This window comes from Rhea pennata, chromosome 1 (assembly GCF_028389875.1).
Source record: "Rhea pennata isolate bPtePen1 chromosome 1, bPtePen1.pri, whole genome shotgun sequence".
Classification (NCBI taxonomy): domain Eukaryota; kingdom Metazoa; phylum Chordata; class Aves; order Rheiformes; family Rheidae; genus Rhea; species Rhea pennata.
In genome coordinates, this window is record NC_084663.1 from 132,231,609 (window position 1) to 132,256,791 (window position 25,183).

At 37.5% G+C, this 25,183-nt stretch overlaps 1 protein-coding gene across 1 annotated transcript in view; it reads right to left on the reverse strand.

Moving 5' to 3' along the window:
* Positions 1-25,183, reverse strand: part of PHEX (phosphate regulating endopeptidase X-linked) — a 105,000-nt gene that overhangs the window by 53,843 nt on the left and 25,974 nt on the right. The window contains exons 5-12 of the mRNA XM_062600341.1: positions 24,432-24,658; positions 22,887-22,955; positions 21,351-21,467; positions 18,432-18,515; positions 18,015-18,160; positions 11,155-11,248; positions 6,682-6,810; positions 3,421-3,522 (exon numbers count right to left, since the gene is read on the reverse strand). Coding sequence (XP_062456325.1) covers positions 3,421-3,522; positions 6,682-6,810; positions 11,155-11,248; positions 18,015-18,160; positions 18,432-18,515; positions 21,351-21,467; positions 22,887-22,955; positions 24,432-24,658 — 968 coding nt within the window. The remainder of the gene's footprint in view (positions 1-3,420; positions 3,523-6,681; positions 6,811-11,154; positions 11,249-18,014; positions 18,161-18,431; positions 18,516-21,350; positions 21,468-22,886; positions 22,956-24,431; positions 24,659-25,183) is intronic.

The window sequence follows — 25,183 nt, forward strand, 5'->3', positions numbered from 1 at the left end:
GCACAGGAGAAGGTGAGGACCAGCCGAGCAGCAGGCAGCAGAAAACATACAAAACAGTGAGTATCCCTATCACGGAGAGGATTTGCAGTTATTCACTTTAAAGTCTGCCAAGTCTTTTGCAGTACAGCGTTGTCATCTAAAGGGAGAGCTACAATCACTTTGAAGAACAGAAGAGACATCCGAGATGAGATGTTTCGCTAGGAACATGCTCACAATAGAGACATCCAGATCCTGCAATGATCTTATTTCTCTTTCAGGAAATGGGTAAAAAGTTTGCTCATGACTCAAACGTGCCCTAGGTTAAAGAAAGGGCTAATGACAAAATAAACTGATCACATGAAGCAGGACCAGTAAACAAAAGAACACTTTCTTTTCTTTCTAGAAAGAAAAGTGCTTTCTTACCAGAGCATTCTGCAAATTCAAGAAGGCACTAAGATTAAAAATATTGAGAGAAAGCTAAACATGAATCTCAGCCATTTCCATTCAACATACAGTTCCACTGTAATACTACAGGCAGCAACTCAGAAGAGAGTTAGAAGAGACGATGTGCCTGAATGGATAGAGCAATCTGCTATTTAGAAAAACTGTAAAGTATTTCCGGCCCAAGCTCTGACATTAGGCCCAACCACTCCAGGGCTGTTTTCTGCTTCAGTTTCTCATCCATAAACTGGAAACGAGGTCTAACCTCCTTTGACAAAAACCTTTCACAGCTACTGATGAAAAAAACAATAAAAAAACCCAAATGTTCTTTACCTAGCAATTCACTTTCTTAACTAATAATAAAATATGTAGCATCTTAAATTCTAGCAATAGAAATAAGCAGAAGATAATCACACAGGACTGAAATTTGTTTCCAAGAAGAATATCATAATAACAAAATTCCAGGGAGGCTTTAATAGCCATAGAAAACTGGAACAGTTATATTATGTGGTGTTGGGCTCAATCCAGCAATAATTGGCTAAAATGCTACAGTTTGCTGATATAGAAGTTCAAACTAAAGGGTCCTTTCTAGCCTTTCATCTAAAAGAAGTTACCTGCAGCATTCCACTGTCCTCAGTCATAAAGCTGGATGCTCCTTGGATAGTGCTCAAAACAAAGAGCAAATCTGAAAAGTCCCCCAGCACCACACACTTTACCCCCAGTCTGGAAATCTACCAGAACGCCTCTCTATATTGTTGACTTCCAGCAAAGTAGCAATTTCCACAAGTCTGAATTTAAACTTGCAATCTCTAGTCCTAAATAATCCTAGCCAATGTGCCTTGCTTTCAGTGCATCTTTTGGGGAAGGAAGCCAATCTTTTCTCATAAAGCACCTGAATCCTTTTGTCATTGGTGCCCAGAGTATACAAAGCACTAGTTTAAAATAAATTATTGTTCCATGGAGTCATTCTGATCATGAAAAAAAAAAGCACAATGAAATATGCACTAAGAGTTATTTCAAAATGTTTGTACCATATGTCAGTCAGAGCTTAAAGTATAGTTTCGGTTTTTCACTTTCACCATAATATTTTAAGGCATATACCATACATACCTTCTTGTCTCCAACACAAGGCATCAGCCCTGCCAAGCCCTGCACATGCTTGTGGAGATACCATTTCTTTCTAATAAAAAGTATTCTGCAAGAATGCTCTGTTACTACATCATTGTTACTGCACTAAGTCATTATGTAACATTTGCTTGTGTTTTATAAGCCTAATCCTGTTTCTATTTCAGAAAACCAGAAAATTGTTCTTCAAATTAGTGAGAATGGATTTAAACCATTTGCTATGCATAGCACTATGGCATTTAGCAGTATTTTTATTGTACAGCTTGAATCTAGTTTCTCATGCATATTTGGCCCTGATTCACCCCATTAACTTCAAAAACTTAACTGAGATGCCTAAATTGGGAGCAAAATACCATAAGCTTCCTAAACAAGTCAACAGAAGGAATCAGGCACCTTCACCCACAAAAGATCTAACTTGTCTTCTGGATAGCACTTTCTCTAAGATGGGAAAGGAAGAGTCTTTTAGAGAGTTTTTAATTTCTGGCAATACTTATGTTGTTTCTTTGCTGGAAGGCAGATATCAGAGCTTGAACAAGCTGATTAAGTAGACTGTTTGCTACAAAAACATCTGACTTGAATATACCTTTATAGGTATATTGTTATTAAGGAAATAAATGCAAAATCCTCCTTTTCTTAGTCTGCATCTAATTTGTCAAATACCTAAAATAAAGATCATTATATTTCTAAGGGTTTCTTTTAGGAAACAAACAAGCATCACAGCCAGTAAGAAATAATAACTGCAGTCCATTTGCCATGAGGTTAGCAAGAAAAATTGCATTTTACTACCCTTCACCTACTTTAGAGCTTGGTGGTCTATTCACCCAGCTCTATTTCATTTGCAATTCTGTGAAGTGCACCACTGCATAAAATTTGAACAGGCTATATGTGGAATTTAAAACTTTCCAATAATAAAATGTCTCAACAGCCTTTTCCCTAGAATTATCAGAAAAGCTTTGAAGTCCATGACTGTTTTTAAATCAAAACACTGCTATTTTTATTCAAACACAGCATGCAGGAACAGTTCAGCACACAAATTTGTTCAGAGAGAGTATTTTCTAATTCAGTGCCTCAACAAATGCAAAGAGTCCTATGCATTTCCCTTCACTATTCTACGTTCATGCCTCTCCAGACTGCTGCTATAGGGGCACAGCATTTGGATGAGCTCCCTTTCCATGTATCACATGACATAAAGGTGGAAAACACTAAAAGGGTCTGGGAGATTTGAGTTCCTCTTGTCTTTGCCTTTACCCTCACATTTTATTTTTACTCCACCTGAAAGCTATCAGGAAAGGTAACGCCATCCTCGATTGCAACACTCATAAGTTGCATCCATCTATCAAGACATGGCCACTCAGCTGGGATCGTCACCTCCTCCATGAAACTGGTTTTCAGGATGGGCTTCCCATGACAACATCAGCAAAGGTACCAGTTATGGATTTTTCTTATATCCCCTTCAAGGCTGGAGCCCCATCTGTACACCAAACACCCTGAACTCTCACAGATGTTTTAGATACTTTTATTTTATAGCTTGGTGGCACACCTAATACCCCGATCACAGATGTAAACCTCATTAAGAAATGCACTGTAGAGGCAAATCAGAACTCAGCTCGCAGCCTACATCAGCCAGCACCAGACTGGGAAAGACGGAGGAAAGGGAGGAAGAACAACTAACAAAAATAACTTTGGGCAGAAGTAGGGGCTCAGATTGCTTAGGTTCTAGCAAAACAATAGAGGCAACTGTCCCTTCACAAATAAAACAATGGATAAATATTGGAACAGCGAATGTGGTCCACGACATTCTCTTCTCATTCAAGCTAAATCACAATTTCCACTGTGTTCACTGTGACAAGATTTTACACACTATATATTTATTACCTTCTCATAAGCTTTCCTTTTTGTTTCAGAGTCCATCCAGTCATTTTCCTTTTCCAACATGTCAATAAAAGCCCAGCGAATTCCTTCAGTTAATTCCTCCATCTGCAAAACACATAGCAACCCCCTTCCCTGTAAAGTTATGGCAGAATGATTATAAGAAAAGTTTCAGTGCATGCAGGAATGATGAATATGGCAAGACCACGAATGATTCCAGATTGGACATTATGTCCTCTTCCTTCTTGAAGATTGTTTTCTTTTCTTTCTCCAGTCCTCAGATACTTCATGTCAAGACAAGTTTCTTGTCATTTTCTCTTCTTTCAGCAGTATCACACAACCTATCCACTGATGAATCTTTTTATGTCACAATTGTGAGAATGTCTTTCTTGCAGTCATAATATATACTGCCAGAATTAGTGATTTGGGAAGAGTTTTTACACTTTACTTCTGGATCAGTAGCCCATAGAGAAGAAGGAGTCAGCTGCAAGGTATTTACACAAGAAAAGACTTTTCTGTAGAGAGCATCTGTAGCCTTGTTTGGTTCACATCATTTAAGACACTCATTAATATTGCCAAAGAGAACTGAATTTGGGCTGACAGTATCATGATCCAAATACAAAACAGCATTCAAATATTCGCCCAGTAAGTTCTACTTGTGAAGCATATAATTTGCTTACTGAGGAGATGGAGGCCACAGCTCAGAACGTTCAGCAGCCTTGGCTGCTTTTGGGCTCTTGAACCACCCGTGATAATTTGCATCTGAGCAAAGCTCGGAAACCGCACAACCTTTTTGCTATACTAAATCACAAGCATGTCAAGAGCCAAAAATAAATAAATAAATAAATAAAAGCCCTGAAACTTATCTTGTGGCTAAGAAAATCATCACACTAGTCTAAAGACATGGACAGAATCAGAGCTGAGATAGCACAGAGCATGATAAATAAACATTTTGCAAAGTCTTACTGGATCTTTGTGTTATCAGTTATGCTATATTAAAAAAAAGAAATGTCAAGTACTAAAGAATGTATAGTTTTAATCTATAGATCTGGTAGCTCTGAAATGTCAGTAATGGTGTGGGCTAAGTCCTGGCAAGTAATGCTACCTTCAGCTAAATTGTCATTTACATACGACAATTTATCTGCATGTATGTTTTAATCTGGAACTGTTGTTTATTTGTGGTGAAGTCATACAAAACATAGCAAAGCTCTTTTGATTATTCATTCTTTCTAAGCCAACATTCAATTGAACTGCATCCTAGGGAATAGGATAACTTAAAGATATTGATGACATAGCACTGACTCAATTACCTTAGTGCACTAATGAGGCGAACTCCCTGTATTTGGAGGTCACAAGTTCAAACCTGAGCTCTGCAGCTGGGCTTTGGTGGACACTTAGTCTTTATGCACCAGCTGTAGCTGCAGGGGGCTGGAGGAGAAACCTATTCCTGCTATCAAAATTATTACGGGAACTGCTCAGGCGTAGCTGTAAGAAACACTGCAGGCACCGTAGGTTAGAAACAGTGCTATATTTAGACACAAATAATGTCTTTCTTGATAAAAAGAAAAAGAGAAGTAGCCAAGGTATGAAACATCAGTGACAAAACCTGTGGAAAAAGAAAAAAAACCCACACTAACTATAACTAAGGATTTGCTTATCATAGACAGCTACATTCCACGAGCCAGTAAAAAAAATCTGCACAAATACAAGCATCTTTTTCAAATGTTTCCTCAGTGTTAAAGAAAGAGAAATAGAATGGAAAACCTGTGAAACAAAAATGAAAATAGCAAAAATGATTAACTTGAAAAAACACACTCCTAAAATGATTGCAACAAATTTCACCTGCATCTAATTTTTATCTTCATGGAAAGTTCACCATAAGTCTCAATTTTGTGATCTGTACTATAAATTTTGTAAGCATTGCTTGCTATGGATGCCACTGTGAATTCAGACTCCATAGTTTTTCAAAGATTTGGTCTGAAAGGAATTTGCATCCTAAGAGATACTTTCATTAGGTCACATTTCAACAGAAGATCATTCTCTACTTCTCTCTGCTTTCCTTAATATAGTCTTAAATATATACACATGAAGAAATGTTTGTCCCTCAACAAAGGGTACATTTCCAGTAGTCGTCCCGCCCCACTCTGCACAAAGGTCATACTATTTAATATCCCAGAAATGTCTTTGCCAATGAATTAGCAAATAACACATTACAAATGTCATAAAGAATCAGGGAACTGAAAAGTGGGATCTCAGAGAGGAAAGGAATATAACAAAAGAAATGCAAATCTGAGAGGGAAACACATAGCATAAAGATTTTGCAAAATCAAATCAGTGGGTTGGTCTGTCTAAAAGGGAGTCCTGCTTTTGAGAGTCATCATCTACTATCTCCAGGTAAGGTTGAGGAAATGGTCAAACTAGTCAGACAAACTCAAGCTAGCGAGCCAGGGCTATGCAGAGCTATCGCATAGCTGCCTCTCCCAATGCAGGATGCTTTTTCACGTCTCCTAAAAGGTTGCGCCTCTCCTGCACTAAGAACTAAGTTCAATACCTATATTAGTTAATTTTAAACCATTCACTGTTGGGAAATCAATAGCTGGAAAAGTAGATATTGAAAAAACCTGTGAGAAAAATCTGAATGAGAAATACGTCATAACTGATTGTGAAGGGTAATTAATCATTTGAAAACATTATTAAGGGAAGTGATAACATAGCTATGCTTGAAGTTTTACAGTGAGGATAAATGTCTAGTTAAAGTTTGTACTCAGTAGTGCGGAAGAATATTTTCCTTCACTGATGAGTGAAAAAGTTCTGAATCATAAATATAAATGATCAGTTGGGATGATCACTTACAACGATCAGGGAGGCTCTAGGCCTCCCTTAATTTGGGGAAGGCATCACATACAGTTTTCTTGTTTTGACTACGTAAGTTGTGTAGTCAATTTTAAGGGGGTAGGCCCTGAAGAAGAGAAATCTTGACCGCAATTTTCTTACTCAGTAAATACACTAGGACCACAGAACTCTATGATACTAAATTACACTAGTTGTACTAAACCTTTCATCACGAATACCTCTGTTCCTGCACAATCTGACCATGATCACTTGTCATTATGTATGCAAATTAGTGGTGAAAATTCAACCCAGTTTTGATTTGGCTACATATTTGTCTGGAGGATCCCCTGTGGAAAGAATGGGCTGTGCCCAGATGGATAGAAAGTGACACTTCTTGATATTTATTCATTTTTTTCCTTGATTAGGAGGACTCACCATTTCTTTCTTGTCTTCTTGAAAATGGGCATTCACAAACATCTTACCCACAACATAAGGGAGCGCACCTTCAACCAGGTCCACACATTTATCCCACTGAGGCAGTAAAGTTGTGGTTCCATGGATTATCTGTTGGCAGGGGTATGTAACAGGTCATAACATCATATTGTTTAAGGAGAGTAAGTCTGTGTATATACGGTATAGTCTAAAGCACATTTGTTAGACAGCTATCAAAATGAAATAATAGCAATGGTATTTTACAGTTATTTCTATTTTCATCAACTGCTAAGACAAATCTTTAAGACCCTAGAGTTATGAAAATTCAAAAATTTTAGAAATAATATAGCAGTAATAACTTAGGAAGAGACTAAGAGACTTACTAATAGGAAGACCTGTACAAGTTCTAACTTCAGACTAATCTTGGTAGTGTCTCTGCAATCAGTGGAGAGATATTGACTGATCTAGACAATCCCTGAACCAAGATGTCTCCTGGGAAAGTTTCTCTTTCTCTATTGACGAGGGGAGAAGTCTAGAGAGATGAACCTCATGAAAATTAAGTCAATCCTTATGAAACACCTTCTATAGAGCTGTCCTGAACTTACCTGTGCTATTTAATCATATCTAAAATTTGGGAGGTAGATGACTGCACCTTTTTGTCATTTCGCCAAGTCTAGTTACTATTACCATGGCCTTTGTAAAATAAATAGGTACTTTCAGTACCTTCTCAGATAGACTATTTTCAGGAGAAGACATGTTTGAATCATCAGGATCACTGAATACATGTTTCTCCCCAGAGAATCACCATCCATGTTATGGCAGAAAGATACTGCTAGAAAAGCTTGTATACTTTACCACCCAAACTGTAAAGTTAAATAGATACTTCTAGGTTCTGATGAAATCATCAAGAAGGGTCAATGCACAAATGAACATGTTAAAACAGAGCTTAAGCATGTTGCTATTTTAGTTTTCAGTTTTGATGAGAAGAATGTTGTTACTGGGCTCTCTTACCAGTTATCAACCTTATACTTTATTGTCGAGGTACAAGTCAGGAGTCCATAAAAAAAAAAAAAAAATACACACAACACAAAATGCAAGATATGTCCATGTAAGCAAGTAGTAAACTTAGTGCTGACTTCAGAATTTATCCCATCCTCCCCTTTTTTTTTCCCCCCTCAGGTGGATTTGGATTCTGAGACCAGCAGAAACCTTAGGTTTCTGCTAAGCTTTTATACGTAGAATAAAAGAGATCTCAGCCCAGTAAAGTTAATACAGTCTGCTGTGTGAAAAGGCACTACTGTCAACAGTAGACCAGGCCAGGTAGAATAGGATTTTGGCCTCTCACAGATTATACAGACCTCTTAAGCACTGACCTAGCAGTTACTGAGCTTTTCCTTTGCCTCAGTCCCTTTGAACCAAAGTCTTTGCTCTCCCTTTGAACCAAAGATTAATCTTCTGGCAAAACTAAAGGTTTTGGAGTTGTTTTTTCCCCCAACAGGAAAAATCTCAAACAGAATTTCATTGGAAAATTCCAGACTAGCTCAACCCTCAGCTATTGAAGGTCAGATATTCTGGTAGTTCAAGGACTGATTTTTTCCATTATATTTTCTGTAATTAAGCTTAATCAATGACTCATACCAGCAAATTGCATTTACAAATGCTTTTATTAATACTGTACGTTCACTAATAGATTTTGAATGACAAAAAGAACACAGCTTTTATAAGAAAACCACATTAGGCAAAGCACTACATGATAAGATAATCATTTCCTAAACAGAGCCAAATATGAAAATTACAAAATGTTTGAAGGTTTTGGAAACTCCTTTTCCAAATCCTTCAAACATTTTACAGAGAGAGTGAGAATGCTGTGAGGTGTATATATACACATATATGTCATAGCACTCAAAAAATATAACCAAGAAAATTTTTCTCCAGAGAGAGAAAAAAACACAAACGGTGCTTTTTCTCTGATGCCGGGAAGCAAGCATAGTCATAGCATTAGTCATCAGAGCTTGAAATTTCTTCCAAAAGCTCTGACTATGCATCAGGCACAGAAAAAGTCAGCAGGCAGAGCTGACTTTTAGAGTGTGATATATTATTATTACAACATAATTATTATTATGAGGGAGATTTGATCATAAAGAAGGCAGAAATACGACACAGGCTGGGCAACCAATAAAAATAGAGCTGAGAAGAATAGATTCAATCTTTCAGATGGTTTATTGATATTTATATTACAACAGCCAACTAGAACTCCCTCAAAATCATCCTCCTAATATTAATGGCACACTCTAAAATGCAGTACTCCAGGTAGTAATAGTGGCTATAAATAGTAGCTTTCAAGCCCTCCCAGTCAATTCAGAGCTGCACAACACAATTAACTGATCTCCCCAAGAGCCACTGCACATTTGGTAAACTCAAATAGCCAATGCAGAGGAGCTGCTGATTTGACAGTCAAGACACTTTCTCTAGAGTCAGCAGGTTTGCCTACTTTTCAACCAGAATTTTCTGAAAGCTTTGTTATTTCTTTTCCCCCTTTCTTTGCAAAACGCCAGCTAGTTTAAAAGTCTTGATGCCAAGATTTACACTTAAGATATAAAAGCCACTGATAGAAAATGAGAACATGATGAAAAAATTATTACAGTTATGACATGTGAGGCTCACTGCGAATGAACAAATAAAATATATCCTTCACTTTAAGGGTCACTGATTCAGTCTTGTGGACATGTCTTTTTATTAGCCATTCAATGCTTTTGTTACTTCTCTGGCAAGAGGTCAGTGGGTCCTCTTCATAATGCTGAAAGACCTGTGTGGTTTTGGTCCTCCAGCCTCTGGCTAAACAAGTTTGCTCAACAATAAGTTTGCCTGGGACCTCTGTTTCTCACATCCTGCCGTTCTACTGACCTGTGAAATCCGTTTCGCTGTGCTGTTCACCACACTTAATTATAGCTATTAACTATTAGCTATTGCTGTTCACTGCATTTAACTAACTCTACAGCTCCAGGCCCCAGAGGCAGATAATGGGAATGCACTGCTGACTCACTGCCCTTCCTGTACTGTTCCTAAGCTTTCACAACCACTTACATGAAACCTTGAAAACATTACATTAATAAGCATTAAATCAACTTGAGTTAAATTTCTCCTTTAGCTTCTATAGAAAGTACCCAGAGAAATGACAGTAGCTAGCTAGCATATCAAAAAGCAAAATACCTAAAAAGCCTAGGGGCTTCTTCCAAGGATTTTTCTGCCTGTCATATAACAATATTACTCTCAAAGACCAGTTGATGGTCAACAATCTATTTTACTGGCTAATAAGAAACATCCCAGGAAGGGAGACGCTTATGGCTGTGATTCTGACAGCCAGTTTCTCACCTTTTTTCATAAAGAACACGTCATCTTTAACAGGAGTAACTTGAACATGATTTTTTATATAGTTTCCAACAAGCTACTGGAGTTTATTTTTAGGTATTTGGTCAACTCAAAACTATTCCAGTGCTACTCAGGAAAGATAGTATGGACCATCTGCATGCCTGGCCAGGGAGGACAGAGCACCCATCCTGCCATGCCAGATCACTGGCAGCACCATGATGAGAGGAGAACAGCCTCCTGTTGTCATACTGTCACCAAGCAGCCAATTTTTATTACAATAAATAAAAAACTCACTTTCTAAACTATCAATAAGCTGTCTGGCCTTTCTCTGCAGACAAGGAGGAGGTAAAGCACCTTTTGGGTGCAGTTTCAGGCTTGGTTTGCTTAAAGAGCCTTCACAGTGCCCAGAAGATCATCGCTCTGTTTTTTCATCAAGTATGTCTGTTTTATATATAAATGCCTATACTAATTAATAGCTAATTAGTTCTGATGGCTTGCCTTGGGGCAGCAACTCTAATGCTTGGTTTTTTGAGGCTTCTATAGCCCTGAGTTGGAAAGTACCTGTAGAGCTTCTCTGTGGAAATGGCTCATGTATATTTGTATAGCTGGCATTAAGAGTGCAAAAGAGGTTTGAGCAAGCTCAGAGAAGATGAAATCTTAAAGTTTTGTTTTACCATATCTGTTTCCATGCAAGTGTAGAAGTAATTGGTTTTCAAAATCTTAGATTTTGGTCAAATGTGTTTAAACCTTTGCAGGAACAGCACAGGCCACAGACCTGCCACAAAACTGAACAGCTTTCGAACTTTTAAGTTTCTGACTCAATAGCATTAAAAATTTAAGCTTTTTAAAGAGGAGGTCTCAAAAATCCTTAGCCTGTTCTAAAAGGTGTATTTTTCCCTTAGTGTAATACACCATAATATGTATGGCTTAATTGTTTTAGATGAAATCTCTTCTCCCTACTCCCAAAAAATTACTCAAGAAGTGTATTCAGTATGATAAACATTTCATGCTTCATAAATGTATAGGCAATGCTAAAGAGCAGCTTCAATGGAAAACAATAGTGTGGAGAATAGTGCCACTGTAAATATTTAAAAAGCATTAACTTACACGAGAAAATTCCAGCCATCGATACTGAAAGCGTCTGCTGAGGTTAAATAACCTTGAATAAACCATCCTCCACACCAGATAATTGGCAATAGTCCTGTTAAATTAGACATATTTTTATGAGACATTTAAATGCATATGATGCACTGCAAAGCACTCACACAAATATCTCTACAAACATTCAAACTGAATGCTAGAAATTTCACCTTGAAAATTAATGAGTGATGACCAAATTGATAAATCCCTATTACACAGAAGAATGTGTATGATGGCAGCCAGTTAATGTGTATTTGCATAGTGATAACCATCTTCTAGAGAATATTTATAATGAGTCTATCTCCTACTATGTCATTTTTGGGTAATGCTTTTTTTCATGGAGATGTTTTCCATAAGTGACAAGAACTGTGTCATAATAGTAATTGCATAAAAATTCTATGGAGACAGGAAAGAAAAGTGATCTTTCTCTTGTAAATCAAAGTGAGTGTTATCTTTCCTCATTACTAGGATGGGAAAATGGTAACCATGAAATAAAATAAATAATTTTCCTTCCCATATATACTAAGTACTACCATTATCTCATATTTGTACTTTTCATTAGGAGATATCATCTTGCTTTAAAAAAAATTACTGGTCACAGAGTTAATGTATTAACTGTTACTGCTCATGTTATACAGATAGATAACTGAAATACCGAAAAGGGAATTCTCAGCAGCAAGAATCTCATGCAAACTGAGGCTAAGAGAGCCAGGAAGAATTTGTTCCAACTTCCCCAGAGACCTTACACCCATGCCCCTTTTTAAAACCTGAAGCACTTGACTAGAGGATTTATCTAGCCAAAACTGAGCTATCTTCATGCTCAGCATGAGCTGTATGAGGTAAAAGTGCACTGCAAAATAAGCTGTTCAACTTCAGTCTCAAAAACAAGTCCATCAATGGCCTAAATATGTTATGTCCATTTTGCCTTACAGATGACAGTTTTCAACAACAGTCATTGCTCTAAAGCTATGGCCAGTTGTCTGCTGTACACTGAGCATTGCATAACATTTCAGGCAGGCCACAATAACTTTCCAGATGGAGGAAAATTGCTTCGTTGCACCAGAAGATGCGTGATGAACTGTCTCAACAAATTCCTTTCTAAAATACTCAGTTCTTCAGCCTTCAGTCCCTGTACGAGTGGAGCAGTGCAGCTGTTCGTATAGTGTCACTCCCTCAGTTTCACTTATGGATGTGTCTCCTGCCTAGATCATAACTGGTTATATACTCATTTCGTGGGAATATTGTCTGCACATAGGCATTCCCCTGAGCTATAACTTGAATTTTGCTGCCGACCTAGATCTGATCTACCTACACAAGCCTGTGGCTCAAGATATGCTACTGCTGCAAGCTAAAACTCTTGGTCCCTGAGCTGGGGAGCTGATAATGAGGTGAGAACAGAGAATTTTAAGGCAAGCTTAAACAGAATATTGTTTATTAATGACTGAGCACATCACACCCTCATCCCTCTGGCTGAGCGCAGCCATTTAAGTGAGATTTCACCATGGAGAGCACGTGTGTAGCACTAGCAGAGGTACTAACAGCATGAAAACATGACTTTCTGATCAGGCAGAGAGGTGTGCAGCTTGGGAAGGCACACGGTCTGTAACATTGCCTATAACATCAGGTATTGCTGCAAGCTGTTCTAGTCAGATTGAAGCCAGCACAAGAGCCAGACTGAAGTTAGCCCAAGTCTGCATATTTGTGTAGAGAGGTACTACAGTTGCACGGCCAGTGGTGGTCTGGGCAAAGCATCTGCATTCCTAATCAGTTAAGTCTGCATATTCTGCAAGGTTAGAAATACTGTCAACCCTGCAAAAACAGAAAAACTACAGAGTGCATTCACTCTCTGTCACCACACTACTAATGCCACTAACCAGCTAACTGTCTCCATGAAGTCGGACTCTCAATCAGTGGTTGGGGTCAGTGGCAGCAGCCTTAGAGGATGAGCAACCTGCTGCAAGTCCTGCCTTTTACACTCTTCTTCATCCTTCTCACCACGGAGAGACTTTCCAGAGCATACATGGAAAGAGAGAGCACCATGGCAAACATACCTCCTCCTCCCACTTGATTTCCTAGGCTCTCAGGTCTGAATTCAACCCGTGCAACTCAGGGTGTAATGCTAGGCATATCCCCTCCATTAGGATACAGATATATCACATAGCACATGCAAATCCCCACAATAATTATAAAATATAGCTGACAAATGCTTTTTAGCATGAATAACATACCTCTATAGCACCTTACAAGAGCCAGCACAGTTAGCTGTGATTAAATGATCAAACCATTTTGAGATAATATTTAGGTTCATTAAAAATCATTCCAACCTAAGCAACAATACCAGAAACATATACATTATCACCTTTAAACATTGACAGTAAAATACCCTATAAGATTTCAGCTCTGGTTTGTTTTGTAAATGACCTAATAAATTCCACAGACTCCCAACTCCGTGCCGCAGGTATTTCAGCAGAGCTGGCTGGCATCCATGCTCCTGCAGCATCTACCAAATCCTTCAGTTTTTTAGGAAGCAATTCTGTGAATCTAAAATAGTATTTATATGAGTCCTATAGATTACAAGTTTTAAAAACTTAATTTCCATCAAAAGCTTTGGGTAAAATAAACTGAATGAAGTAGACCACTATCATGCAGCGAGTCCATGTCACAAGGTAGTGCTTAATTGCTACAAAAAAATGAACCAAACAAAAAAAATGGTTCTCCTTTCTGTGTGCTTCATGTTTGTGTTTGGAGGTATTTATCCTTATTTCCAAGTAGGGGAACTCTGTTCAAATTGGTAATGAATGAATGATTGAAATTTGTAAAGGATAAATTTTGAAAAGGTGACTTATGCAAAGCCACAAATATCCATGATAATTCAAAAAGCTTTGTAACAGATATAAGTGATAAAGGCAGGTATCAGTTTCAGGAAATATCCCACAATTAATCGAGGTTTACTTTAATTTGGGCAGGTAAAGAGAGCTGACACCACCTAAATCCAAGCTCTCTGATGAGATTATAATTCCTGACTGTAAATACACTAGAATCCATAGATGCATAAAATATATACAAAACAATAGGAACAGTTTCATTTCAAAGCCCAGAAGAATGTTTATTTGTTATTATTTTCAAACAATTCATCTTTTATCTGAATCTATTTACCCATTTTTAGCATGTTTATTTTGCCGTTTTGACTAACTATACAAACTTAAAATATTGAATGGTTTCATTTGTTTTTAAAAATAACACTTTTCAGTTATAAAATGCTGGCTGTACATATTTGGGGGTAATTTTCATCTCAGTTCCACAAATAAGGTCACTGAGGCTCAGAGAAGTTGACCTCTTCACATGCAGTGAAACTCAACACCAAAATAAAACACACAAATCCCGTCTACACTTCCGATGAGACTAGAGCGCTTGTTGTTGTAACCTTTGGGAAGATTACAGTACATAGTCCCCTATTTTAACTTCAAAGTGATTGTTACAGAGAGAAGTGTAGGCTGACCCTTTCTTAACCAAGATGAACGTAACCAAAGATGGACCAAGATAACTGTTATTGCAATACACACTCCCAAAGGAAGTGGTAGAGCGCTTGTTTGCTGGGACAGTTAAAATTATACCAGCACTTACAAATATCTGCTAAGCAATGCTGTATCCTGTCTGGGAATAAAGTTAGTTATGCATGTAAAATTATACAACTCCACAATATTTTAATCCACACATGTAGGTAGCTTTAGTATGAGACAGATGGACAAATTAATTGACATTTTAATAAAGATAAATCCCTTACATAAATTTTGAGATTTTCTTAAATTTTGTATGCATAATTGAGTCGTGGATCAAATTATAACTACATAAAAACCTCTGTCTGTACTGCTAAAGGCACAAGTTCAAGCTAAATAATTCCAACTTAGTACCCCAACTAATTTTTTCAGAGGCAAGTGAGGATTAGTGAGGAAATCCAGTACCACTATCCCCTTCCGGAAAAAGCTTCTTCTTTATACTGCAGGAATTGCAGTGTACTTCTAGATTGGTACATCTATGTTACTTGCCCCATACTGCAAAGATGCAGAAAAATCAGCATCAGAAAACCAGTTATTCATTCTGACATTCACAAGAACTGCAAAACTGCTCCCTATGACAGCTGCAAAGACCTCTGTAACAAGGACACACTTCTACTGTATCCTATTTATTGTTCTGCTGTAACACACCAGCACACAGGTAACTGGGAACAGAAATAAAAGGCAGGGCATGGCTATGATGCAGCTATGTTATTATTTTATTTATATCAGAGCTACATCTATTTCTCCACAATACTTTTTTTTTCCTGTAATAGATATAGACTCCAGTAAAACTTAGTCAGTACACTGAAGAAATCACTGAAGACTTTTTATAAAGAAGGTGTGAATTACTTCAGCGCTGAATTCCTGAAGTGACTTAAAACTAGCTAGCCCAGGCTTCATGAAGGCTAGATATTCAGCTTCTTGGGTGGCCTGCAACAGAGTGTCCTGCTACTGGGCTAGGCTCACAGCTATGCCCTAGCTTTGGAATTTGAGATAGTCCAGGTTACTTCTGCACCATATTGCAGCCACACATTTCAAGCTTAATGTAGAAACTTGATTATATTCAGAGGTATTGTCCAGTAAAAAACAGGCAGCTCCTATGAAATTCACTTTGCACTTTGCTTATATGCTATTTCCTAGTAACACTTCCATGATTCAAAATTGTTTAGCAGGTTCTTTGAGGGAACACTCTTTAGTATGTCGATATTAGACCTCATGACTTGACACTTCCACCATAGAGAACTGTTTCTGCAGCTAGACTTAATTTTCACTTCATTCTTCCCTCCTCCTGAAACAAACTTCACCGAGTGGATCGGTCGATCGCTATGGTGGGAACCATCTTTTTGTTCCACATTTGAATAGCGCCTATGCCAGCAGGGTGCTCATCTGGGAAGGCAGGCACAAAAGGCACTGGAATAAAAGTAAAATTTAGGAATACAAGCTTTGTGACTGAAAAGAATACGAACTCGGTCAAAGTAAAAGTGTATTTAAATCCATAGTAACAGCTCCAAATATTCAATTGCCTTTCCTGATGATGTTGAATCTCCTGAAGAGATTCATAAATTAATTCATATTCTAATCACTGAAGCAAGTCTAAGACTTTGGAATGCTTCACTAGGAATTTATTTGTAGAAATATTTACTATAACAAATCAAATTCATGTTGTTTGCTTTAATTTAACCTTTTAAACATCATATGGAGAATTACAAATGGGATTACCCATAAGAAAAAGTCATTGTTAAGCCTTCAGAACTTACCCTAGAGGCAAATGTTAAGGCTTCATTGTTAGGGGTTTGCATTAATAAGATTTCCTAATTTTCTCAAACTGGATACTTGGTTACTTCTGGAGCAAACTATGACATTTTAATTAATTAACATTATCAGCTAATAGATAAACATGACCTTTGTTATCATTCAGTGACTCTTTGGATGGATTTTACATACAAGAACTTGGAGTCTACTTGGGTTTAGTTTAGCATTCTATTATTTGCTGTTTCAAACATTTTATGATGCAACTACCTTAGGGTGAGACTGAGCAAAACATGTCTATAATGCTGGCTCACATAAACCCTTATCAGCTATAAGATACACTGCCTGAATATACTGGAAATTGGACAGTGGTTTTGCCTATTCTCCCCACCCTTTGGGAAGTGACCAGGAAGCTGATCCTGAGCTTCCCTGAAGAGGGACATGGCCATTCTTTCAGATCATGTCTCCAGCCTCCCTCTGCCATCACACACAGGCTGGGTTATCTCCTTTTTAACAGTTAGAACCAACTTTTTCCCTTAGATAAGACCATAACAGAAAAGGTCTCAAGGTGTTTATTTTGTGGTTATAGAACATATTTGCATGGATGTGTATTTTTACACAAGGAATAATTATTCTCTGTTGATCCTCTAAATAATCGTTTTATCCCCATTGATTTATCTAACTTTGAAATACAAGGCACGGGCATGTCAGCCCATTCAGAAGACTTTCTTCAGTAGAATGAAAGTGGCAGCACCTTATTCAGATATTTGCCTGAATTTTACCAAATAAGGCTGTTTGATGATCTGGAGGCAGAACAAACAGCCATTTTTATTTTTATTACTGTTTGATCTGCTTGTCATTTTTACAAGTACTATGAATTCATGTAAACATTCAGTCTTCGGAGGCATAGAACAACAATGTAAGAACAATGTTTCTGAATTATTCTTTTTTTTATAAAACATAAATTTAGTTGTGACCATACCATACAACAAATAAAGAATGATTTTTTGGAGACAATATTCCAGCATTTTTAAAAAGCTCTGCAACACACATCAGCAGAGAGCAAAATGTCACAGACACCACTTAGATGTTATCATCACAGATGTTTCCAAATGCGGTATCATCTTCACATATACTTTTTCACCACCTTGCCCACAGCTGTCTTGTTTCCCTGTGCAAAGCATGTGTCTAGTAAGTCTAATCTGAGTTACTTGCATTTTACAACTATATTCTACAGAAGTAAATGATTTCACAAGATACAAGACCTAAATCTTCACAAGTATGAGAGGCTGAGTCCATCTGCAAAGAGTAGCTTTACTGCAACCTCTGTTTTCTTTCAGGTAAAAAAGATGCTTGAAAGGTGTTTTTACTACACAGAGGATAATAGCTTAAATTAAGCAGATCTTTTGTCTAAATAAAACCTCAATTCCAAGAACATTTGGGGTACCTGAAAAACCCAGAAAGTGTTCAGCATTTGATGTTGTTTCATAAATAAGGGTGAAACCATCATAGGATCCTTACTTTTTCCTTTCATTTTCTAGTATCCTGAATAAATCTTTGAAGTACTGGGGAACACGGACAATCACATTTTCTGAAGGGCCTATATCTTTAAGCTCAGGGTAGAGTCTAGTGTCAATCACCTTCTTGATGTATCCCAGCCAGTCAAACTGAAATGACAAAGAAAAGGCTGATTAAAGCAGTTTATGAAGAAAAAATGGTATATTAATTAGCTCACATGTTTTAGACTAATGGCTTCCTAAAAATTAGGAACTATAACACTTTGTCATTACAATTGTTTTCAAACTTCAGTAAAGTTGCAACTGTATTTAAAGAACAGATGCTATAACTGATAACACACGTTCCGGTATTATTCCTTTAAAATGCTGCTCTCTGCACACTAAAACCAATTTTAATTATGTGTCATTATCCCCAACTAACCTGTGGAATCATGGTACTAAGCTCTGATATATTCATTTTGTTGTACATCACCTCACTGGTCCGATTCTCATATGGAATCATGATCTGGAGAGGAAAAAAAAATAAAGCAATGAAAACAAGGATCATCTTCCAAGGATCCACTCTTACATCATCACTGTCCATCACAACCCTAGCGTAGAACTATCTCACCACTCATTTTCCAAGCATTAATGACACTATCTTTCTGAAGATGGCAATTAACTAGAAGAGGTGGAACATCATTCACTGTCAGTTTAGCTCATTTCCAGGGTATTTAATTAGCCACATGTCTACTTTGAACACATTGGTATAATCAGAGCTAAATTGATCTGAAGAAATGCTTGTGGATTCCTGAGAGAACACATTTAATCCATTAATAATGATTCATACTGTCACTGCAAATAGAAACTAACTCAAAACTATATAGCACTAAAGATCAAATCTGAAATGGAGATGCTGGGAATATATTTCATCTCTTGAATTTGAACATACACCCTGCTATGGTCTGACCTCATCTAGGAGAACAGCCCCAGTTTCACCCCCTTTTCTCCCCCTTTTGCCCCTTTGCTGATTTCCATAGCAGGAAACTGGCGTATATAAGCCATAAATGAGCTAAAGCATTCCCCAAGACGCCTCTCTTCTGTGTGAGCAGAGGACTCAGACCATTGGCAATTGCAATGCTGAAGTCCAAGGACACAGCAAAAGAAATTCAAAATATAAAGCAGGTTCATTTATAAATGACAAAGGATATTCAGATTCTAAGATGGCAGTTTGGTCCATAATAGAGAAACAGACCAAATACTAGGTATAGCTCAAAATTTTCTCACTGCTCAAGAGATACAAGAATTCCTGATGGCAATTCCAGCCCAGCTCTAAGGTAAATCCTATACAACACGCTTTACACTGGACAGTTTAAACAAGATGAAGAGGTTGACACCAGACTAACCAGACAATTGGCAGTTTTCCAACAAAATTTCTACAGTAAACATCTGTGGTTTTACTATTGCTTAAGCCATACAGAAAAAATATGACTTTCTTCTCCCTTTCTGCAAATCACATTTATCTGACAAATCTTTAAACTCTTCTCAAGCTCACTTGTTCCTTTCCTCTTCCAAAATTTGCCCACTTCCTCCAGTAATTCAAATCTACCTGAAATCTTTCTTGTACACAACAACATCTACCCAAATATGCCACTCCTTATGTCCACAGCATCTTTCCTTATTCCTGCTGTCTCTCTTCCTGAGTTGGCACACAAGTCTTCCCTTATGTGCCCTCATTTCAAATGAATACAAAGGAACATGGGGGACAGTAAAAGTCCAAGTGACAACAAACAGGACGGTCTGTCTTGAAATCACACTAAGATGTTTATTAATCCATTGTGCTCATTAGGAATCACATACCATTCCATATCCCTGGACTTATGCCTAATGTGTGAATATATTTTAGAGGGGTTATTTATACCAAAGGGAAATTAGGTAACTGTGAGCCAGTATGATTTGTTTCATAAAGATACGCACTGCTAACATGGAGGACTGCTACATGATCCATGTCATTTTATATGGCACTTCACATATACACTAGATCTGTGGATTAAAGCTCTCTAAGACATTTGCCAAATGAAACACTAGAGCTACCAGAGGTAGCAATGCATCTTCTTAGCCCATTGTTAAAACAGAACAAACATTTCCTGTTTTTTCAGTCTACTGGATCACAAAGAAGTATTTGTCCATTAGTACCAGACAGGTTATACAGTTGACTGTGATGCTAAATAATTGAAGTTGAATATTGGGCTTTATGTAGAGGTTTGACAAAATTTTACTTCTGCTTTCAGTAGAGAGAGATGAAAACACACTGATCTGCTGTGGAAAGCCCTCAATTCTGCACAGACACCATTAAAAAGTACTACTGCCTTTCCTCCTTTCAATGCCAAAAGCAGAACCCAGGCAAGAGTCATTCTTCCACTGCATCGCCCATCCTGAACAACACCCTTCTCCAGTAACAGCAGACCCAGCATTTCACAGGGGACAGTAGGAAAGATAGTTGCTTTCCCTGATGATACAGAGAAATCCTCAGCTGACAATTCTGCATATCAGTGTCAAGTATGCTCAACTTCTGTTCATTTCAGCACTGAGGGAAAAGCTTCTCTCCAGCTTTGGGAAAAGTAGAAACATTAGCGGATTTTCAACTCCCAGGAGCAGGATTCCTACAGCAGAGGTATTAACACATGCATATTGGGAAGCAGAAATGCTTTTTTGGTCTGCAATGGTCCTAAATTAAACTCCACAAAGGGCCAAAAATATGGTTGAGTAAATCAGTCAGACACTGAATGCCAGATATAAATCTGCTTTAGCTTTACGAAAGTCAGCTTGGTCCCATAAATTAAAATTCTTGGAGTTTCTTGTTTTCTCCTCCAGTCTGCCCCGAGAAAGCAGTTTAGGAACTAACTGTGGTACTGTTGAAATCACTATCCTTTCATTCGGAAGTGTCAATGTCGTACATCAGTCTTGTACTATTTTTAGTCTGTGCCTCAGAGAATTAACACAGTCTGCTTCTTGAAAAGATAGTCATGTAGCATCAGCTGCACAACAGGGACTCAAATTCTGCCCAAATTCAGAATTAATTCTAACATTTCAAAGGACCACATGTATTTGGTTAGTTTAGTTAGGGCTTTTTCTCCCCCTAGAATAAAACAATGACTTTTGCAATTAAGTAATGAAGGAAGATTATTTTGTTTTGGGCTTTTTACTCCTCCTTTTTTCAATAGGTTCCAGTCTTTTCCTTGTCTTTCCAAAAAATTTTGCTTAGGCCATTAATATAATGACTTTCTATTTTGCAACTTTGCAACAGGATTGCACTTTGTTTTTAAAGCTAGCTTCAATTCCTCATAAGAAAATCACCAACCTCAGCTATTTTAATTTCCAGTTTTAGAACTGATTTCATATCAGACTCTGCTCGTGAAGCATTTGCACCCAGAAGCACTGCTGTATCAACCATGAACTGCAAAAAGGCATCTCGGTACTGTAAAGACAAAAAGAGAGTGAAATGACCACTGGATTTGCTCTTGAACACAGCTGTAGCAGAAGGCCACAAGTGCACAGATACAGTAAGGAACAGAATACTTTTAGGCCTGTGAAACCAGATCAAAGTAATACTTTCCTTACCTTGCATGCCTGCTTTTTCATCAGGCAGAAAATGGGAAATAACCTCATAAATATAGTGTGCAGGAAAGACAGAAATATGTGCTGTGGTTTACTGAGCACTTCTGGATTAGACTGAAAACACACATCATTAGACATCATGGATGTGTGTAGGCAAATACTTTATGCAAACTCGTACTTTGATCAGTGCAGGACTGAAGTACCGACATACATCTGTAAGTTTACTGGCTGAGAGGATAGGGAAATAAAGTTACACTCCTTTGACCTCTTTCTTCCTCCTATATCCCTGCCACAGCACTACAAATGTGTATTTACTATAGTGCTCTGATTTTCTCCTCGCTATCGTAATAAAGTATAATTTAGCCTGTGAATACAAAAGTGTTAGCAAAACATACTATATGTAATGATACAGTAACTATGCGCACAGTACATCCCCTTTGGCATTATATTTCAGAGGGTTCAGAGCGATCATATTGCTTTTTATTGAATCCTACACTCCCACAGTCCACCAAGAGCAAAAATATATTCTAATACATTACCAGTTTTTATCTCTTAGAGGATACAGTTCTTCATATTCTGGCATCATCTAATCAGATGGATGTAGCTAGAAAACTTCTAACTTCTCAGGGAACACAAAAGGGAAGCTAAACTATAAAAATCTTAATAGCAATGGCTAGTCTCCCACAAAAATCTGAGTGGTTATTTTCTTTGAGCCTTGGGGTATCTGTGCTAGATAATTCTTCCCCAAGTGCAGGGGGAAGAGGTATTGCCATTGTCAAATATTGATATATACCCTAAAACCCTTTGGCAAACATCATCAGTTCACGACTGTTGTTCACTGAAAAGTGGCAAGAAACTTACTGATAAGCTATAGCAGAGCACTGAGAAATCATAAAGAGAGGGGGGAAGAACAGGAAATGAGCACTTAATCTGTTGATTGTTCCCTTAATCTGTTCTTGTTCCCTTAGTTAAGTCAGTTCAAGTTGATTTGATGATAGTGATCTGCAATGGTACTTGAAATATGTTCAGACTTCTGGCCCAACTGAGCCAAACCAAATCTCTCAAAAAAAAGTATGCTGATGTGAGAAACTTTACAAGAGTGCTCGTGGTGGTGGTATTTTCTAATAGCAAATATCCTGAAAAATATAAAAAGAAACAAACCATAACCCATTCTCAGTATGGAGCTCAACAAACTAAAAGCAACAATGAAGCGGGGGGGGGAAACCCACACTGCTGAGCAGAAAATGATTATATGGAATTCAAGTTAATAAATACTTACAGATTTAGCTTCTGTGGTGTTTTCTAGATAATCCTCTCGAGATGCGAGAGATAGGCTTGCTTGATCTAGCTATTAAAAATAACAGGAAAAAGTATTTAATAATTAAATTCATTAGTATTTTTTAAATCTAAAGCCTACAGCCTATTTCATATTTCTGCATTTATAGGAACTCACCTAAATAAATACAACTAGAATCTCAAATGAGATGCTTTAAAATGTACTACAAACAAAATAACACAAATCATTCATTAACAGAAGAATAGGAGTGATCAGTGTAACTCTAAATATTTGAAAAAAAAATAGTATCACTCTTCTCAGCATGTTAAAGTGGAAAGAATATACTCTTATGTTTTGCTGATGTGTGTCCTGGCAGTAGCAAATCTCAGATAATTTGACCAAGCCACATTTCTAAGCCACATTTTCCTGTCTTAAGAGTCAGATTTGACAACCAGTTGAAACTAAGAAAACACAAATACAAGAAACAAACAAAAAAAAAAAATAACCAACTTCTTGAGCTCTCAGGAACAAAGATCATGCTGAATTCAGAACAAAGTTTTATTTGGACCTTCTCTTTTTTTTCCTGATCCATTCATGATCTGGAAATGCTGAACAAGGAAAAAGGAATTTTGTAATAGAGCTATTCTCACGAGTAGTCTGAAATACTTCACAGTACATCTGCAATCCTGAGAATTTGCTAAAATGTTGACGAAGTGGAATACTGGCTGGCAGATGCCTACTGAAAATCAAGTTCTTAAATTAACAACAGCAGATTACTCTAAGGAATATAGTTATTCATACTGTGTACAAATTCAGTATTTATACTGAACTGTGTATTTATTTACTTAGATACCTAATTCTTAAGTACTACTAAGCATATTGAACAAAGATATTACTAGGAATTCATTTTCAAGAGACCAACAATAAGGATATATCCCAACCTACCACTGGGAGGTGACTTGGATTGAAAGGTCCAAGAAAGACCTAAATATTTCCTCTCCTGATTCTACTCTTTCAGTTTTTTGAAAGAAATCTCAAGTCAAAGCAATTCAAACAAGACCCAAACAGCATCCTAGCAGAATTACTTTCTTAACATAAGAAATTTGCCATTGACTTCAGTACTCAGGAGACACCTCTGTGTTTTAAGGTATCTCAGGTTCAAAATATCTGTTATCAATAAACAATTCTTCGTCTTCACAGACAAAAAACATTCTTCATACAACAGATGAGTCATAAGCATTATCCAGAACCCATCCAGGAATGGATATCAACCTCTCATTTTTACACATACAGACCCTAGATGTTTTTTGACATGGAACATATTTGACCTTTTTGGCCATTTGACAGGAGAAAATAGCCTGTACACAAATATTCTTCAAAAGAATTTGGTATCTTGTTCTTCTAAATTCCCCTAAATTGGAACTTACATACATCTATAAGTCAGTAGATATTAGCAACAATTTAAATGTAAACATTCCTGAACACATTTAAAAAAATGAGATCACAAAATATCATGAAAAGGAGCCTATTGGATATATTGTATTGTACCTTCAGAATGTATTGATTGGACATCTTGTCATCAGCAGCCACATATAAACGGATAAAGACAGAGTTACTGTATTGACCACGAAGAGTTGCCAGGGTTTGGACTAAGCTAAATCTCCTTTCTGACCACAGTCCTTCAGGTCCAATGTTCGATTCCAGCACAGGCCAGCGGAAAGGTGAATGCTTCAGAATACTTAACAATGGTTTCACATCGGCTTTTTCAATTTTATCTGAAATATCCAAGTGACAACAATTACTTTCCAGGCAATTCAAATCCAGAAGCAGCCGCAGGGGGCACAAAGATTTACTGGTACTGATCGATTTCCAGGCTAGACAAAACACAACAGCTGAAACCTAATGCCTCTGGTCTACTCGGGAACAGAGAAGCAGGAAAGTCCTGTCACAGCTTATCTGGATCAAGGAATACAGGGCAAACCCATGTTTTTTAAAAAAAGGAAGGAAAGGAATGAAAAAAAAGTATTCATTGCTTCTAAACCAGTATAGAGACTTAACTGGTTCTGAGAAGGGGTTACTGTGTGCAAAGCTAGAGGGGTCAGCATCTGATCACCAAGACTGTGGGGCAGGTCATCCAAATTGTTGACAGTCAGGTTCAGACCATGCTGGAAGAAAAAGCTTAATTTCTTTCCTGCATAAAGAAATTCTGAAAGAGATCTAGAAGGACAAACGATACAGACAAAATCTACTCCTCCAGCACTCAGATTTCCCCTACACAGCTATGTTAACATGGTGTCATG